Source organism: Puma concolor, chromosome B3, assembly GCF_028749965.1.
Source record: "Puma concolor isolate L17-30 chromosome B3, mPumCon1.1.hap2, whole genome shotgun sequence".
NCBI lineage: Eukaryota > Metazoa > Chordata > Mammalia > Carnivora > Felidae > Puma > Puma concolor.
Window position 1 is genome coordinate 95,126,617 of NC_141672.1, and position 20,946 is coordinate 95,147,562.

Sequence of the window (20,946 nt, forward strand, 5' to 3'; positions counted from 1 at the left end):
CCTGGGTGGCTCAGTGGATTGAGCATCCTAGTCTTGATTTCACCTCAGGTCATGATCCCAGGGTCATGGGATGGAGCCCTATATCTGGCTCCACACTGAGCATGGTACCTGTTTAAGATTCTCTCTTTCTTTCTCTCTCCCCTCTCTGCCCCTCTCCCCTGCTTGCACTCTAATTAAAAACAATAGTCTTATGAGGAAAATTCCTTATTTCACATATGAAATAACTGATGTTCAGAGAAATAAACAAATTGAGATCACAAGTTAGCAAATGAGAGAAAGCATTCAAACCATGGCCTATCTTATCCTAAAAACACTCTTTACACTACATTTGGGTGGGACTTCACCAGTTCTCCCTTTTTCTTTTTCAGAAATAGTTTCAATTTATTCCCATCTCCTTTTCAGCCTTTAAGTGGGAATACTGCTTTTCCAATTATAAGCATTCTCCTCCCTAAGATCTATAGAGGTCTCTTCAAATCCTTTTCCATTTGGGGCAATATCCTTCAAAGCGAGGTTGAGCAAAAAGCCCCAGGCTTTCATCGTTCTTACAAACATATTCCATATAGTAAGTAGTTTAAAAGCCTTAATATCAGGCTGAATCTGTGTGAATCTGAATATCAGGCTGAATCAGATTCAGATCCCATCTCTACACAGACTAGCTCATAGGGTCATTGTGTGTTACTCTACTTCAATCCTTACATTAACTGAAATAAGTACTTGTATCATCTGCAATTTGTACCTGAATAGATGGGCTGAGAATGGTCCCACAGTTCACTGTATGGTCAGCCATCCTGTTCGGAGTTCCCAAATCAAGCTGTGTACAGTGGGGACCCACGCCCATTTTAGGCGGGCCTGGCTCATCCTCTCTGAGCCACAGTAGTGACTGATAGACTAGGGATACCTGTGCTCATCTCTCCTCTGCAGCTTCCCTCTCTCAACTCTTGTCCTTCTTGGTTTCTCCAGCTCCTAATGAGTTTTGTTCTTTCCTTGGAAGGTTTTAACTCAGACACTGAGCTGCCTTATTTGATATGCTACAGTCATAGAATATTGTTCTACTGTTTTGTTGTTGTTAGGAAGCCCAAGAGAACACAGAGCTGTAGCCACACATCTAAGTGCTTTTGTTCATTATCATGCAAGCTCAAGAGAAAACCATCTCTGTGTCATTAGTGTGATATTACTCTTAAAAGATCTGAAACAATCATGGCAAAAATTGTTAACATCTATTTAATCTGGGTGGTGGGCACACAGGTGTCATTGTTTCCTATACTGTTCCATAAGTTTGAAATATTTCATAAATTAAGTAAAAATAACTGTAAGTAGAAAAAGCTATCATCTCACAAAAGGCAAATAAAATATGGCTTTCCTAATAGAGTTACTACTCACAGAATGAAAATACTTGCTACACACTGGAAAACAAGTAAATACTGAAATGCATAATTACTTCACAGTGGATTACTTATTACTGTTTTCCCCAAGGGGTTTTTTTTTTTTTTTTTTGAGACAGAGACACAGAGAGAGATAGAGAGCACAAGCAGAAGAGGGGTAGAGAGAGGGAGACAGAGAATCTGAAGCCAGCTCCAGGCTCTGAGCTATCAGCACAGAGCCCGACATGGGGCTCAAACTCATGAACCACAAGACCATGACCTGAGCCAAAGTCAGAGTTTAACCAACTGAGCCACCCAGGTGTGTCCACAAGGTCTTAAAATATACACATGTCTACTCTTCTGATTTGAGGTTTGATGGTTAAGGCTTTCAGGAGTCATCCTCTACAGTTAAAGGACTAGCTATAGAATGGATGTAAAGGTATGGAGCCAAGTTTGGTGATGACCAGAGGTGCCAAATAACTAGACATCAAGAAGCCAGAGAGAGTGACATAAATCACCAATAGGAGGGAAAGTGGATGATGGGCAGTGAGGAGGGCACCTGTTGGGATGAGCACCGGGTGTTGTATGGAAACCAATTTGACAATAAATTTCGTATTAAAAAATAATAATAATAAATAAATAAATAAATAAATAAATAAACATTAAAAAAAATTTTTTTAAATCACCAATAGGAATTAAAGCCTCATTCTCTCAGGCTAAGCAACATGTTCATCAGCCTCCTGAGAAGGATTCCTTCTCTCAAAGGCAGACTTATGTTAACCAAACTTACAAGACTGATGAATAAAATCAGGGTGCAAATATATTATTTTACAATGAGAACTCTGTCATAGAGCCAGTGTACTGATTCCGTGTAGAACAACTGCCACTGAACAACAAAATATAATTACACAATTCACACAGCATGAGAAAAGTGGAGTTGTTAGCTACCTTTGTTGAATATTTAATAGTACCAAGCTTAGCCCAACGCATCTATCTCCATATATGGGAAAAACCTACCAATAAGAACAAAATGCTAAAAATTATCCATTGTGCAAAACTCTGTCTTCTGGCTAGTGCCTAAATAAGCAATGCCAAATATCGCCCTGCCTTCATAGTTATCAAAACGCTCTTTGAATTGAGACCTTCCTTCATGAAAGGTGTTGTTGCACTCAATCTTATAGGCCAAATGTCACCTACAAAATCACTTCTACCAATTATCTTTCTTAGAGCTTATAAAAGACTCCATGTAACAACTTAGGTTGAATCATAGATAGATGAGAAGATCTTTATGAGGTCCTATCTTGTAATGCATGAAGTTGTTCATCAATGTATCCAAAGTTCCTAGAGCAGTGCTAGTGAGTTAACAGACAATAAATATTTCTAACATAAGTGAAAAAAATCCTCTTGAAAAACATTTTTTTCAAGTAGTTCAGTACAAGCTTAAAGCCTACACATTTTAACTAATCATTTCCACTTCTCGTTTGATAAACACAATCATTCCAGACTTCAGAACTTTGTCCTACACATACTTTTCCACACTGAGCCTGAGCTAGAGAAAATCCCCCAAAAGCCATTCATCACCCATCAGCCAATACCATCACTTCTATCACTATTACCACAGAGGCCTATTTATTCTAGTGGCCCTATGTATTCTTGTGGCCAAATAGACACCAAAATTAACTATCAATTCGTGAGAAAGAAATTTTGTCTTCTTCCTATACCAAAGAACATACCAACCACTCTTACGGCATGACAAAAATAAGTGTATAAACATTACTAAAACCTGTATTCATGGAAACATATAGCACCTTGAAACTAAAATGGGCCAAAACAAAGAAAGTTTTTGGTGAAGTCGTAAAGTTCGAGAAGGCATAAATCCAACTCTCCTTAAGGTAAAACTCATCCCAGCATGCATGTGCCATGTATGTTTTACTCACTGCGTACTGGAACTTTTCATTATGTTCACGGTCATTGGCTTTCACTATCCGTTCTACTTCTAAAGAGAAGGAGAAATCAGGTATGAAATTAAATTTTTGACCCAAAGAAACATATAACTCATTAAACTAACATCACTTAGGTTACTTTGATTGTAGTCAAGGTTGCAAGAATTCTTTCCTTTGAAATTTGAAGGGCATTGGTTTTTTCCAGCCTAAATGTTGGAACATGTGTTGGAAAGTCCCAAAATGGAAAGCTGAAATTTGTCTCATTGTAATTCTGATGCCAGCCATAAAACAAAACATTATGTGTCTCCAATTTCTACATCCCTTTAGCTCCACAAAGACCCTTTCTCTTAACTCCGAGTAGTTCCTAAAGGAGAATGCTGTTGAAAGTCAAATGCCACACTGAGATTTTTTTTTCTTTTTTTTTTGCTACCAAGTCACAAAATACTGTATAGCTAAACAAAACCATACTGAAGTGGCCATGGAGGTCACTGACCTTCTGGTCACTGAGCAAAAATGATTTTTTTTTTTTTTTTTTTTTTTTTTTTGAGAGAAAGAGAGTGCATGATCAGGGGAGAGAGACAGAGAATCCCAAACAGGCTCCATGTTGTGAGCACAGAACCCAACGCAGGGCTCAGACCCATGAACCATGAGAGTTGGGTGCTTAACTGACTGAACCACCCAGGCATATTCAGAGGAAATGCACATCATCAGGAGACTGAGACTTGCCCTTTGCTGGAAGTAGCCAAAATATCTTCTGGGGAAAAAACGCAAACACCAGTACAAATAAAAAAATAAAATAAAATAAAACAACAAACTCAAAGATTATGATGGTGCAGAAATTAAAATTTGCACTGGCAAAGGAAAAACAGTGCCCCCGAAACACCAGTAGAGCATGTTTTTGTAGTAAAAGTAGCAAGTTCTTGCTCCATCTTAATAAATTCAGAGTTGACAAAAGGGTGATGATGGACTAATGAAAGCTATGGAATGGAGACCAGCAAAATGAACACCAGATGTCAATGCAGAACATTCAAGATAAGTGACTTCATCATTTCACCTGGGACCCCCTTAATCCCACAGCTCTCCACCTGGGTAAGTGACAGGTGGTAAAAACTATAGGGATAGTAATAAGAGTCTGAGTTTGGAGAAGGTACTTAACCACAGAGATAAAGGAGACTAGAGGGTGGAAAGTAACTTGGAGGCATATATTAGGGATGGGGGAAGGAAGAGCAAGGGGAAAGCAAAGAGAGGAAGAGCTGAAAGTAGAATTAAGGTGACAAAGATGAGGGAAATGAAGAGAAGCGGGGAGGAAGAAAGGAACCTATTTTATCACCACTACCCTCCCTAGGCCAGGTACCACGATTTGTAAGAACTAACAACTTTTTCCCCAAAGTCCAAGAGGAATCTGTCTCTACAGCCCCATTGGCTTAAGTCTCAAAATATGATGCTACGTTTATATCTGGAGACTGCTTCTGACAAATGACACCCTGTCTTTGGTTATGGTTGATTCTCTACCTTTTGTGAAAGGTCTGTTTGACATCCACCTACATGGCTTTCTTCTTACCTATGTAATTAAGTCAGTTCCCTGTGACTATTCCTGTTTTCAAGGCTAGCTCACCTAGTTTCTGATAATAACAATATTGGACTGATGTCCACAGCTGATGACACCTGAGTGGGCTTGTCCCTAACATATGTAACTCTGAAATCCTGAATTCACCAGGAGGCAACCACTTAACCAATCATCCCCTGCAGGAAACATTTCAAACCCTGGCTATCAAAGCATCATCCTATCCTTCTTATTGCTTCCCTAACAAAGAGCAAAAATATCAAAGCCCAAAATGGTATTTTGGAGGGTGAGGGGACTTAAAGCTTAAAAAGCTGGATGATTTGTTTAAACATCCCTACCTTCACCCAGGCATGGTAAAACTGCTGACAGGAAAACAATGGATGTTATTAGGAGGATGAAAGTTAACCTGGCCCACCTGGCATCCTGCTTGTAAGTTAAATATTAACTTTAGCTGTAAGTCAAAAATTAGATATGCTAATTTGTACATTAATTGCCTTTAGTTGACCTCACACACATTCAGATGGTCATTATTTTTAAATTTCACACTATAAGGAGCACATCCAGGGATAGAATTCTATAGTTATGCACCTAATTTTAGTCACTCCAAACACCAGAATCTTGACTCCTGTCCAGTGTCTCCCTGTAACCACCCTCCCCAAGGACTGAGAATAGCCCTTTCCCCAAGGGGCCAGAAGAGTAATTTCTGCACTAGGAAAGTTTGAATGTTCTTCTCCGTGTCCGCAAGAACTTGGACTTGCTCTTGCTCTTGTCCCGTGAGATTTTGTTAGAGCCAGGAAGTCTTCTTTTGGCTTCTAAATCATTATTATTAAATCTTTATTTTTGGTTCTGTACTTCTACTAAGTACTATCTTTCTGAACTGAGTCTTTATGAATAAACTCTGGCATCCTATTTTCCATCCCTTCACTAAGCTCTACAAAACCCCGACTTTGGTTCTACATCCCTATAGCTTTGTGCCTTTAACCTAACTCTGCTAGGCCAAGAACTGACATTCTTTCATGTGCTATGACCGTGGGTGAGGGGATGTAAACCTCTCTTGGCAATATGTCACATCATGTAAGAAGAGGAAGCTGAAAATTAATCCTCAATAAACAATTCCCAATCATTGTTCAGAGGTTCAATGACTTAATGCCCAATATTCCATAGGCATTTCAGGAACCTTCCAGCTGTGAGAATACTGAAAGAAAAGTACCCACTAGGAGATAAATGATTTACTAGGATAAGCTCACTGCTACATAACCATTATCACTGAACTTTCGTGGTTCCAAAAAGGTGTAAAGTGATACAGAAGGATGTATAAAATATAGTGAGCCAGCATATGTTAAACTGCAGTTCAAAGAGCTTCCAGGTAAAGATAGCAAACTAAATATGTCCTTCTACCACTCTTCCCACTCAGGCCTCACTGAAATAGCAGCAATAGGTCTTCTTTTTTTTCTTTTTTTTTTTCTTTTTTGAAGAATAAAAATGTAACAGTTTTGGAAAACAAGTGGAGGCTAGAAGGGGTTCAAAATTTTAAAAATTCTCAGTGAAGCCCCAGAGAAGTTCCAAATTCAGTCAATAAATACAAAGGTCAAAAATGTGTTATACATAAGGTGACAGTCCCAGTTTATGCCCATTGTCTTGGCAAAGTAACTAATAGGATCACCTTTCACTCTCAAAAGTGTCCTGGTTTGGAAGATAAATTATCTGTTCAGTCTAGTTTTTGAGCATCACCAGAACATTAAAGAAAAATTGAGCTAGGTGGGCCCCTCACTCACACCCTCCAACTTTGCCCACTAACGAGAGTAGGCAACATGCCTGGGAAGGAAACCAAGAGTGGGTGTTCAGACCTAACAGAAGCAGCTCTGAACCTCCACATCAGGTACAGGAGACTCAGGTCCTAGTAAACGCTGCCTTACAAAGGCAGCTCTGGGATTTGCCAGACTATGGACTGAATGCCGGTGACCCCAGAAAATTCACATGTTGAAACATTCCTAATGTGATGGTATTTGAGGGCCTTTGGGAGGTGGTTAGATTATGAGGGTAGAGCCCTCATGAATGGGATTAGTGATCCTATAAACGAGGCCCCAGAGAGCCCCTTGCCCCTTGCATCCTATGAGGACATGGCAAGAACACAGCCATCTGTGAACCAGGAAGCAGGCTCTCACCAGACAGCAAAACCACGGGCACCTTGATCTTGGACTTCCCAAGCCTCCAGACCATGATAAATAAATTTCTGTTGTTTGTAAACAACCCAGTCTATGGTATTCTACTATCGTAGCCAGAACAAACTGAGACATGCAGAAAAACCTCCCTGTGAGCTGGCTACATCACCAACCCTCCAATTTAGAGAAGAGGGCTGGCAGGGGGAAAGGGTTTTACAACTGCCCTCATGTATCTAGTTAGTCCTTCATTTGTAAACACAAACCAGCAACCGTAAGTCACCAGACATCTGAGAAAAAATCAATAGCACAAAAGGGAAGGATGCAAGAGGAAGAGATAATGCTAAAAACAGGTGGGGAAAATGTTTTTTATGCTAATTAGTAGCTTGAAAATATTCAAGAAGACATAGCACCCATGAAGCAAAAACAAGCTGATAGGAATAAAGATAGCAGAAAATAAGAAAGAGTTCCTGGAAATTAAAAATTATTTAATGGGAAACTGTATAGTAGGATAGACAGAATGAAAAATAAATTGAAGAAAACTCTTCAAATATATAGTAAAATGACAAAGAGGAGGAAGATGTGCAAAGAACACTTAGGAGAAGAGAACATAAACAATGGATAAGTAGAAATAATCAACTAAGCAGAAGAAAATTTCCCTGCACCAGTCTAAGATATAACTCTTCAAAGAGGATGAATGAAAATGGAGGGACAAGTATGCAAAAAATTTTGAGCTCCAAAGACAAATAGAAAATATTTTAAAATTTCAGAAGAGGAAAAAAAATGGCTAGCCCTTATCGACACAAGAATCAGACTAACATGAAATTTCTCATCAATAACAAGGATGATAGAAGACATTAGAGTGATGCCTTCTAGCTTTAAGGAAAAATATGTTTGAGCTTAGAATTCTACACCCAGCCAAATAATCAAGTGTGAAGGGGCAGTAAGAACACTTTCTGACATACAAGTGTTTATGTACAAATACATCTCCAAAATAACTCAAGAATGTACAAAAGGAAAATAGTTTAAGTATTAAAAATAAAGTCATGTGAGAGAAGATATAGAAGCAAGGATGATAATCAACTATAGTGAAGAAGGAAAATAAAACTACCTGACATGATCACCCACATACCTGTTCTAAGTGGGCCACAAATTCTACAGAAAAAGGAAAAGCTGGTCTATTTCCATTTATTTCACTGCCTATATGGTAAAAATAAACCAGTTATTCAGGAAAAGTACAATTATATATTAGTTCTTGGCTCAAACAATAATATCTCTAACAAATCCTCATAAAGAAGTCATTGTTTGATACTAAAAACATAAAATGAGTTTTTTAGAGCTGTATTTTGTAACAGTTGCAGGCATGTCCTTCCAAACACAATTCAGAGGGCCAAATACTAGGGTCTCTGTACTCAGTCTCTACTGAGCTGATCAAATTCAGGAATGTATTTTAGGATATTTATATGAATAGATAAACTACATGTCCCTCCAGAAATCATCCTAAACATATTTCTCTCCACTGCACTTAGCTACATGCTAAATGACTATGAGTTTCAGACTGAAATTCTTGAAAAATATCTGAAGAACTACTGTGCTGTTACTAGCTGAGTACAGATTCTTAAGACCCAAAATCAAGCTGGTAAAAGTGTAGCATCCTTTTGTGACAGCTGAGGAGCCTAACAAAGACGTTTACCTAGATAGGAAGCTATCCTTCATCATTTCAGCAAGCAAAGAGAAAAGCCATTAGCAGAGGCAGAATTATCTTAGACACCTGTTTTGAATCTGCTTCAGAATACAGAAACATAGGTAAAGGTAATTAAACCTGTGAAGTCCTACTTCATATAAGATAATGGAAATAGCCTTCACTCTCCAAAACTCATAAAGGCCAGTATACTCTGATGCCTGTCTCATTCAAATAAAGAATCAATGAAGCAGTCATAGAATCCTTATCTTTGAGCCATTGCTTCCTGTTACCTTATCTAAGAGAACTAAATAAGGATACAGCATTTACTTTGTGAAGTGGTCATTTATTAATCAGTTAAATGTTAAGAAACATTTACCAAAAATGTTTTACCAATTACCTCAATTTCAAAATAATTGCCCTGCAGTCTACCCCATGCCTCCCTGAAATAATTATCTGATTGGGCAGATTATAGGCTTCAGATAGTAAAACTATACCCACTTATTTATGTGCATAGGCTTGTCTTTCCATTTGGAAGGAAAAGATGCACCAGTTATCTGATCGCTAAAACACAAGCTTAAAAGATGAGAAGGACATAACCCTGCTGGAAATTTTTAACCCCGCTGGAAATTGTTCTTTGTCACCAAGACTGTGGGGACGCATAAAAATGAGTTTCCTAACAGTGCCTTGGATCTTTAAGCCAGAGGCCTGAGATCTTCTACCAACTGTGTGTGTGAGCATGTTTTAAGTCATGACTTCTCCTTATCTGTGGTTCCTCAGAAAAATAATGCCACTTTGTGTTGCTTTCTTTCTAAAAAAAAAAAAAAAAAAAAAAATCGAATAGGTGAGAAAAAGAAATCATCCAAGCTTGGCTAGGCAGTCTTAAAGTTGCTTATATTATTATTTCTTAAGAGGATCTGAAGTAACTTCCAGATATTCTTAATGAAAACTGGCAAATGCCTGTTGATTCTTCCCCAGGTTGTTGGAGGCAACACCCAACTCCTAATCTAGGCTCTTTTCCCTCATATTCTATTAAGTTATAAAGGATTCAACTTCTGGGGTGCCTGGGTGGCTCAGTCAGTTAAACATCTGACTTTGGCTCAGGTCATGATCTCACAGCTTGTGGGTTCGAGCCCCACATCAGACTGTGCTGACAGCTCAGAGCCTGGAGCCTGCTTCAGATTCTGTGTCTCCCTCTCTCTGCCCTTCCCCACTCACGCTCTCTCTCTCTCCTTCAAAAATAAGTAAACATTAAAAAAAACACACACAAAAAAAAAAACCAGAGAGATTCAACTTCCACTTCTAGCAGGCAGGAGAAGACATTCATTTAAGCCTTTTTCTCCCCTTAGTTTGTCTATGAACAATGCCTAACATATTAGTATTTAAGACTAGTTAGTGAAAGCAGTAGCTCTGTTAAAAGACCAAGAGGAAGGGGGAAGATTTAGAATGCTTCCATTTGACTCATAAGCGATCACAGCAACTACAAATTCCTAATTAGTGAACACAATGGTCTTTCTTCAATTAACTCCAGAGCATTTTGTCCTTCACCAAATGTGGTTTGGGAGACAATCTTCAGGCAATTGGCTTTAGATCCCCAAAAATATGAAATGATGAAGCACCACAAAAAAATTGGGGTCTCTGTACAAAACCCTGATGACAAGAACTGATACTTCCTCAACAAGGTTGGTCCCAATCCAAAAGCTGAAGAATGTCTCCAAACATGGAGTGTCGTTTGGGGCTTGGGGTTGTTGTTGGTTTTTTGGGTTGGGCCAGAAGTCTCAGAAAAATGCCCTCAAGCTAAATCAATAATTTAAGCTTTTCCTTTCTGAATTTTCTTTCATTCTTCACAATCTGGTCTGTGTGGTTGGGAGCCAAAGCAATTCATTAAAGACATGAGGAAAGAACAATAAGTGGGGAGAGCATTAAAGAAAAGAGTTCCCCACCCTCCAAGATTTCCTGATTTGACTCCAAAAGCACATTCTGATACAATTGAAAAATATGTGCCCTAAATTGGGGTTTCCTATTGAAACCCAGTGGTGACCTGCGGCTGCTGGGACTTATTGACATTTGAACAGCAAACTGAAGAGAATTGAGGCAAAAAAAGAAAAATCTTCCCACAATTTTTTTTTTTTTATTCTTGTCCTCACAAAAGAGCTTGGAAACAGAGTTAGGGGATTCAAACAAATACTAAAAGGCCTTGGGTTTGTTTTCCTCTTGGCTGAGCCAACTTGCTCATCAGGTCCAGATATTTGGAAAATTTGATTTATTGGAAGCTCTATTCCTCCCATGGCTTCCTTATAGCTTCACAAAAAAATATAAAAAAATTTAACCAATTCATTCTTCTTCCACCATTACATGAATTGTATTATACAAGTTACAAGTAAAAATTGATACATCTTCATGTGAGCCCATGGTACATTGCTTTCTGTAAGTATAGATTCACAAGTGGAGATTTAGCAATTATTACAACATAACAGCTAACATATTGAGCACTGGTAAAAGCTAGATATTTTATGAACTATTTTGCATGCATTATTTCATTATTCCTCAGAACAATGTTACTAGGTACATGCTATTATTAATTCCACTTTACAAGTGAGTAAACAAAGGCCCAGCAAGAGTATGCAGTACAGTCAGTATTCAAACACTGAGTTGCCTTTCTTGTCAAAGCTGTTTGGAAGAGATTCTGAGGATAAGAAGATGGCAGATGATACTGTTCAGAGCTGGCTGGGAAACCACAAATGGCCGTGTGACTACACCCAGAGGTCAAGGAGAGGAAGATGAGAACTCTCTCAGTGAATGCCTAGCTGCAGCGTATACTTCAAACACACACTCCCTCCCAATTAACCTTGCAGCCCTGTGACCTCCTCCATTCCACTGCTTCTAGGCTTCTCTCTGCTTCCTGGTGGAGGCCAACCTCAAGAACCTACCTGCCTTCTCCTTGGAGCCTTTGGGCAGTGCTTGCTGAGAATATGCTCCCAAACCGCTGTTTGAAACTTACTGCTTTCTGTGCAACCTGTCCCATATGGGCCCAGTGCTAAACTGTTAGTTTTTATTTCCACTCTTTTACAATTTTATTATGTATAGCAAATGAAACAAATGCATTTTTATGGACTGGGCCATGATCAAAATGTTTTCTATAAAGATGAAAAAGAGCTGTATCTTCCTACAGCATCCCCTTACACACACGCACACACGCACACACACACACAAAAAAAAAAAAAAAAATCAGGATCTATCCCAAGAAGCAGAGGAGCCTAAATGAAGCTGAAGGACATTTAGTTTTCCCCTGTGAGACACATTCTGGCCACCCAAGGAAAGCAAGCCACCTGTCACCAAGTGAGAGGAAAGAACCCCAGGTAGAAAAGAAAGACACACAAGAAGAAAATGTAAAGATGTCTCTTATCTGTTTGGTATCTCAGGGGTTAAACAGGAAGCCGTGTTTTGCAAGGCTTATGTTTGTTACTTTGAGATGCATGGGGCTTATAAACTGGACTTCTTTAGTACTTACTGGTTTCTGTGTCTCAGATCCCTGAATCCATGTGGCAATTAAAATCTGCTGGAGCCAAAACAGTGATTTCTCCCAGAAATATTTATTGAGGTCCTTTGAGCAAGGTTCTACTGTATACAGTGAAGGAAAACCAAGTAAGACAGCAACAGCCTTCAAAGGGTGAACATGCCCATGAATACCCACACAGCAAGGAAGCACAGGAGAGGCCCAAGGAACCATGGAAACCAGAAAAAAAAGAAAGTCAAGGCCAGATGCATAGTGAAAAGGCATCACCACCTGTCCCAAGCAGGTCTGAAGAGAACTTATGCAGCTAGATACACACTGTGGAGCATGGCAGGTTGTTTAGCCAAGCACCTTATCCAAACTGAGCTGTAGTCATTTACTGAAAAGAGAAGAAATTTGGTAGAGGCAGTCTGCCACCTAAGATAAAATATGGACTTTTCAAGAGGACATCCCCAGTTCCTGCTCACTGTCCCTTCTAACAGCATAATGGACCACATGTGACAAGGCCAAAAGAAAAATTAGGAACTTTGCTTTATTTACCTATGAGTGTGGCATTCAGATACACATATTATAAAAGAGACCAGAACTTTGGGCAAAAAAGAAATCTGCCCACTTCTCACACTCCTCCCCAAACCCCACCCCCACCTCGCCCCCATCCACACTCTGGTCCAAGTCACTCCTCCTCTCTTCTTCTACTCCTGTAATAGCCTCCCCTAGGCCCTCCCTACTTCTACCCCTGCCCCTGTAATCTATTTTCAATAGAGCAACCACAGTAATCCTTTTACAATTGTATTACTTTCCTATTGTTGTTCTAAGTAATCACCACAAACTCAGTTGCTTAAAACAACACGTTAGCTTATTAGCTCATTATTCTGTAGGCCAGAAGTCTGAAGATGGAGCTTACAGGGCTAAAATCAAGGTGTTTCATAAGGACCGAGTTCCTTCTAAAAGCTCTGGGGAGAAGCTGCTCTTTGCCTTTTACAGCTTCTAGAAGCTGCTCACATTTCTTGGCTCGGGGCCACGTCACTCTGACCTGTAACTTCCACTGTCACATCTCCTCTGACTCTCCTGCCTCCCTCTTACAAGGACCCTTGTGATAACAGTGGGCCTACAGTGGGTATAAACCAAGACAATCATCCCATCTCAAGATCCTTAATCACATCTCCAAAGTTTCTTTTACCATGTAAGGTAACCTATTCACAGGTTCCAAGGATTAAGACATGGACATCTTTGGCAGCATTAATATGCCTGGCACAAGAATCATCTTCTTCTGCTCAAAACGTCCAACATCCAATGCAAGAGAAAAGTAAGTTCTTACAATGGCCTTCAGAGCGCTGCTTGGTCTTCACATTACTATCCCGTTACCACCACCAGAAGCCCACTAACCATGAAACTAAAGAAGCTTGAGCTACAGCTCACCTCACCTGCACTTTCCATTCTCAGACCCTGGGAGTAATCCTAGAAACCTGTTTGCTCAGAAAATCTTACCATTTCCCACAATGTGGATGGGCCTTGAAGGCATTATGCTGAGTGAAATAACTCAGACTGAGAAAGACAAATATTGTATGATCTCATTTATATGTGGAACCTAAACAAACTCATAGAAAAACATCAGAATATTTGTGGTTATAGGGTGGGGCAGGGTGGCGGGGAGGCACTTTTGGTTATAAGTAAGTACTAAGGATGTAATGTACGACATGAGGACTGTAACTAACACTGCTGGATGATATACAGTAAAGCTGTTAAGAGAGTAGATCCTGAGAGCTCTTATCACAAGAAAAATTTTCTCCCTTTCTTCTTTTCTTCTTTCTTTTTATTGTCTCTACATGACAAGATGGATGTTAGCCAAGCCTACTGTGGTAATCCTTTCACAATACATGTAACTCAAACCATCATGCTGTATGTCTTAAACTTACACAGTGGTGTAAGTCAATTATTTCCTAATAAAACTGGAGTAAAATTAATTTTTAATTTTTTTTGAATGTTTGTTTATTTTTGAGAGAGACAGAGCATGAGCAGGGGAGGGGCAGAGAGAGAGGGAGACACAGAATCTGAAGCAGGCTTCAGGCTCTGAGCTGTCAGCACAGAGCCCGACACGGGGCTCAAACTCACAAGCCATGAGATCATGACCTGAGCCAAAGTCGGACACTCAATCCACTGAGCCACCCAGGCACCCCAAAAGTAATTTTTAAATTAAAAAATAAATAAAAATAGGGGCGCCTGGGTGGCGCAGTCGGTTAAGCGTCCGACTTCAGCCAGGTCACGATCTCACGGTCCGTGAGTTCGAGCCCCGCGTCAGGCTCTGGGCTGATGGCTCGGAGCCTGGAGCCTGTTTCCGATTCTGTGTCTCCCTCTCTCTCTGCCCCTCCCCCGTTCATGCTCTGTCTCTCTCTGTCCCAAAAATAAATAAACGTTGAAAAAAAAAAATTAAAAAAAAAAATTAAAAAAAAAAATAAATAAAAATAAAGGTGCAGTTTTTTATTTTGATTTGCAAAAATAAAATATTTTAGCCACAAAGGCTAAGATCGTTGTCTCTTCCAGTCTAATTTCCCCCATCATACTTTGCCTTATGTCAGATGGCAGTAGGATCCAGATAAGAGGCTGTCAAGTTGGAAATGCATTGAGTTTGTGTTTACTGGAGTATATTATTGTGATACACCGTCAATTCTGTACAGAGTTAAGTCAGTGGTGGTCCCCCAGGGTAGGAATGGTGCTCAGGAATACTCCTGCTTCCGTGGGGATTCACCCAGTGTCTAACATGAAGATGCAGGGCCCAAGGTCACACAGCAATATGACCGTGTCCTACAGTACCTAGCAGCAGAATTATGTGGATCATGGAGGAGACAGGTTTGCAATACAGACCCAGAAGTCAGCCTATGCAGAATTCTTCCAGCTATCACACATGTAAAATTGTATGTGAAAGATTTCATTTTCATCAACTCCTAAGCAAAAGAGAATTTATCTCCTAGTAGTAGTATTAGGAATTTTCAAGTATCTAGTATTTTTGACACCATATATAATAAGCATACCATGTATTTTTTTCTATGGGATGGAATAAAATAAATTAAAATTTATTATAATTTCTGTGCTTATAGAACACAAGCCCATATGTAGCAGGACTACACATGGCAAGTACATTTGTAGCAGCTCATATATGAAGCCATCAAGCTGAAAAGCTATTCTAAACCATCATAACTTTAACTAGAGGAAAAACTGAATTATCTTTCTAATGTTTCTATAGAAAATTATGTAATCAATAATGGTCCTATAAGAGGCAATAAAAAATAGGGGGACAAAAATATAGGAAGAAAGTACTATAAAGTTGCATTGGACAGTGAATAAATGAAGACATTAGGTTATTTTTCTGGATTTTGTGGTATGCGTGGGATTTTCAAATTTTCAAAATTGAAAATTGTAATTTATAGGGATTTATTTTGTTACTGTAAATAAATATTCTCTATTATACCTAATTTTGTATTTTGTATTCATTTAGGCCTAAAAAAAAAAAAAACAAAAGAACAAAAAACCTGGGTCTAGCCCTGACAACCCTCCCCATTGTTCATTCAACTCCAGCCACAGTGGTCTTTGTTATTCCTTGAACACAACTAGGAACACACCCATCTCAAAGCCTTTGCATTTGCTATTCCTTCTACCTAGAACGCTTCTTCCAGATGTCTACATGGCTCCTCTCTCACTTCCTTCAAATCTTTGCTCAAATAGGTCTTCCTCAATTCAGCCTTCCCTGATTACCCCTTTTAAAACTGCATCCCCCTACCTGCCTCCTTAGTGCAAGAGGCAGCATGTCAGTCTCATAAAATTGAAGCCCCTCAAATGTACAAGATACTTTACTTTGTCACTGATTTTGCTGACCAGCTTTCTTCCTCTCCCTCCACAGAAATGTAAGCTCCACATAGACCGAAGGTTTTTTTCCTTTTTAAAACCTGTTTTGTTCACAGCTGTATCTGAAACTCCTGAAATAACGTCTGGCACATAATGGATGTTCAGTAAATACTTGTGAAAAGGCTGGATAGATGGACGGATAACTAAGTCAAAGAACTACCAAAGTTCTGATTATCATAAGACAACAACCACCAACATAGTCAACCAAGATCATTTCAGCCAAAAGCCCTGAAACATGATGTTTTAATTAGCTTATTCATATGAAGATAAATTTACAATTCACAGTACACAATTTCAGGTAATAAGGGTACTTTTCTTTATAGAAAACACTATGTTGGGAATTACTTCATAAGCTTTAAGATTTTATTTCACCATCAAAAGAGTCCAGATTTCAAAGTTAAGCCCAGAAATAAAAATTATAATTTCCTTTAAATTAGGAAATTCTGTTTGAATTAATAGCAAACACAATATTACATGAGAATGAGGTCCACCAGGAGACTATAATTCAAATAGCACTTACAAAAACTACTCAAAATAATAACTATGACAGCTACCATTCATTAAGGGCTTACCATATGCCAAATATTGACTCAAACACTGAACCGAAGAAGTATCTAAGGTGTGGGTCTATGGAAGGGCTAAAAAAGCATTCTTTAAAATAAATTATTGTAATTCTAAGGATAAAATTAAGGATTTTTCTTTTACAAAACCAAAGTATAACAATTAGAATATTACACACTTGGGAATGCTAAGTAATAAATGGAGAAGTGGAGCAAATGCATTTATAAATATGTTCTAAACCCACTATGTATGTATGACATATGATTCTAAGTAGTATTTATAATTTTATTATTCCTGTAATGAGGTAGTTCACAGTAGACTTACTTTTGTGTACGTGTCATGGCTAAAGCTTAACCCTATTCTAACAGACGATACTGATTAACATATTCATTAACCACTATTTTCTTATCCAACCTCACTATTCATTTGCTTATTCCTTACTCATAGATCTTCCTGATATATTCAAATATGCATATAACTACTATAGAATAGTAATATTTAATGTAGTCTTCTGGTAAACTTATAAGACATTATTAAAAATGTGTTTTTCAGCTTCCCACTATAATGGAGTAACTTGTGTCAGGATCAACCCATCTGTTAAGAACAACTGTAACAGCTTGATGAAATATACAAAATGTTGGAAAATATAGAACAACAAAATCCGACAAAACTTGAAGGGCCAAGAACCAGCAGAAAAGAACAATGTATTGATGTAAACCTGATATTCTGTACCTTTCCCCTTAAGGGATTGCTAATTCCTCAGCTTCCCAGAGGTGAGATAAGACAATAATTAAAGCTCAGAATCCAGCTGGGAGGAGAAGCCTTGGTAACACTCTAGGTCTCCAGTTGACTTCTGAAGGACTGCATTCTAGGAGTAAGAACAAAAATAGACTAGACCTTATAAATACTGAAATACAGCCTCAAAGTATTTCAGTTCATGACTATATAATCTGTTCCTTCTCTAAGTGTGTGTGAAAAGAAACATAAATTCTCCTTGAGGAAGATAACATTATCCAGATCCTCTATAATTTTTTCATATGTAAGACCTATACTTTAATAATAAATTACGAAGCATGGCAGGGGACAATAGCAAACTATTGGAAACAGAGAAAAAAGTAGAAAATAGAAACCAACCGACAGGTGATCTAGATATTAGAACTATCAGAGGTCGACTTTAAAATAATTGTGGTTAACATGTACATTAAAGTGGATGATAAAATGAATAATTTCCCTAGAAAACGAAATGGTACAATAAAAGAAACAAAAACTCAAGAATTTAAAAATATAACAATGTAAATTAAGCATTCAGTGTGAGTTTAACAGCAAATTAGACACAGCAGCAGCAAGGAATAATTGTAAACTAGTCATTAAAAATATAAACACTAAACATGGAAGGGAGAAAAAAGTTGAAAATATCAGCAAAAGCATAAACACATAAGATATCTGGCAAAAGGTCTACCATATGTATAACTGGACTTTCACAAACAAGAACTGAGAGAATAGGGAGTAATAACAATTTTTGATACTCAGATGAGAATTTTCCAAAACTCCAAAAGAAATCAAGCTGAAAATCTGAGAATCTCTGTGAATTCCAAACTAGATAAATACAAAGCAAACCATACCTAGGCACAGAATAATAAAAATACTGAAAGACAAAAAGACAATTTTTGAAGTAGCCAGAAGAAAAGACCTATCATCCCAACAAAAGAGTCCTAAGAATATCAGCTTACTTTTTAAAAGAATGAGTGGAGGTTTGAATGTAATGGAGCAATACCTTTAAAGTGCCAGAAGAAAAGACTACCAACCTAGAGTTCTATGCCCAGTAGAAATATTCATCCAAATATAAATGCAAAATAAGGATTTTTTTCCTAATAAAAAGTGACTGAATTCACTACCAGTAGTTCCACATTTAAAAAATAAATAAAAGGAATTCTTTAGGCAAAAGGAAAATTATTCTGGACAGAATCACAGAAACGCAGGAAAATGAAAAAAAAAACTGAAAAATTGTAAGTAAACCTAAGCAAAAAATGACCATATTGACAACAGACGTTATTTGTTACTGCTGTCTTGTTGATTTTAAAATATACAAAGAATTAAATACATGATATCAGTAACACAAAAAGTAGGTAAAGAGGTAAAATGTTCTAAATTCTTAAATGGCTCACAAAATGATAAAAGTACTATAAGTTAATTAAATAGATATGTTACAATCTTAAGAATAACCACAAAAAGAATATTACAGGAATGATAAGTAACAAGCTAATAGATGCTTGGAAATGGAATAATAGAAATATTGCAAATGCAAAGGCAGGCAACAAAAAAGAGAAAAGAAATGTAGAATAACAAATAGTAAGATAATTGATTTAAACAAATATATCAGTAATTGTATTAACCACAAATAAATACTTAATTTAAAAGTCAAAATTTGTCAAACTATTTTTTTTTAATGTTTATTTTTTTGAGAGAGAAAGAGAATGAGAACGAGCAGGGGACAAGCAAAGAGAATCCCAAGCAGGCTCCACGCTGTCAACACTGAGCTCTGTGCAGGGCTCTATCTAATTCACAAACCATGAGATCATGACCTGAACCAGAAACCAGTTGGATGCTGAGGCGCCTGGGTGGCTCAGTGGGTTAAGTGTCCTACTTCAGCTCAGGTCATGATCTTGCGGTTCATGAGTTTGAGCCCCACATTGGGCTCTGTGTTGACAGCTTGGAGCTTGCTTCAGTTTCTGTGACTGCCTCTCTCTCTGCCCCTCCCCCACTCGCACTCTGTCTCTGTCTCTCTCAAAAATAAATAACACATTAAAAAAAAAAAGAGTTGGATGCTTAACCAACTGAGCCACCCAGATACCTCTGTCAAACTATTTTTTAAAAACACTATATGCTGTGTCTTAAATTTAAGAACATTAAAGCACTGAAAGTGAAAAGAAAAAATATATAACATGTAAACATTAATCAGAGGAAATCTGGTATCACTACATTAATCTCAGATAAAGTGGACTTTAATACAATAAGAATTACTGAAGATAAATAGGGACATTCCATAATAATAGAAGATTATTCTTCCAGGAATATGTAACTCTAAATTTGTATACATCTAATAATGTAACCTAGAAATATATAGAGCAAAAACTGACCAAACTAAAAGGAGAACGAGACAAATTTAAGAATAACGATACACCAAAATATGGCTGTGCTGGTTAATTTTACACTTGATCTTAGCCAAAAGGCCAAGAAGCGATTTGTGCTGGCTAATTTTAATATGTCAACTTGACTGGGCAATGGGATGCCTGGATATTTGGTCAAACATCATTCTCCATGTGTCTGTGAGGGCACTGATATGAAAAAGACCTTTAAACATTTGATGATCTTTAATGTAAACGGCAGAATAAATATTCTGTTATTCCAAACTACAGAACAGAAAGTACACTTAACAAGGACGTGAAATTCTAGTTAACATGTAGAATTTACTGCCCAGAGAATGATGTATCTTCTAAATTACATGCCTGAACTACTATTAGAGTAAATATTCAAGGGGAAAAAAAAAAATCAGCAACACTATAGGAATAGATTGTCAGGTTGGAAGACAATGTGGACAAGATGACTGAAGATCCTTTTAATTCCCAAGTTTTATCATTCTGTACAACTTAAAGCTATATCAATAGAATTATTAGATCAAAGACAGTAGCAATTGGGAATAAAGTATAACATTAGGCAAGATGTCACGATAGGCACTGTAGATTTAAGAGTCATCTCCAAAGAAATAAGCAGAAGAAGAGGAGTACTCTGAGGAACACATTATACATAGAGAAAAGTATAGAACACTGAACCAGGGGAAATTTCCACCACTGAGGTCCAGTGAAGGAGACAAGGTCATAGCACGCTGAGAAGCAAGAATTTCCACAAGAATCATGAAGACCAGGAAAAAAGAGCATTCAAGGAGAAAATAGCCACCACCCCCCAAACCCATTGAGAAGTGATAAAGGATGTTGTTGAGGATCAGCCCTCTTTAGATAGTCTCCAGTGACTAGTGGTTCTTTAACAGCAGCCCAAGCTAGTCCACATCCTGAGTAATAAAACATCAGATTGCTCAAAGCCTACACAATACCACAATTGAAAAAACTTAGAGCAGCACACAATTTTGCAAAGTGTATGAGAGCCAGAAGACATTTCTTTTCTACACTTTCTATTTGCAACTGTGCACAGGGACTATAAAGGCAAAATTTTAAGTACATAGTGTACTCTCTATGGAGAAAAAAAGAC

The 20,946-nt window shown here is 38.0% G+C and overlaps 1 protein-coding gene across 4 annotated transcripts in view; it reads right to left on the reverse strand.

Moving 5' to 3' along the window:
- The window catches only part of ATP8B4 (ATPase phospholipid transporting 8B4 (putative)), a 285,304-nt gene that overhangs the window by 215,032 nt on the left and 49,326 nt on the right, over positions 1-20,946 (reverse strand). For all 4 annotated transcript variants that reach the window (XM_086710646.1, XM_086710645.1, XM_086710643.1 and 1 more), the window contains exon 3: positions 3,299-3,357. In XM_086710646.1, the coding sequence (XP_086566772.1) occupies positions 3,299-3,357 (59 nt within the window). The remainder of the gene's footprint in view (positions 1-3,298; positions 3,358-20,946) is intronic.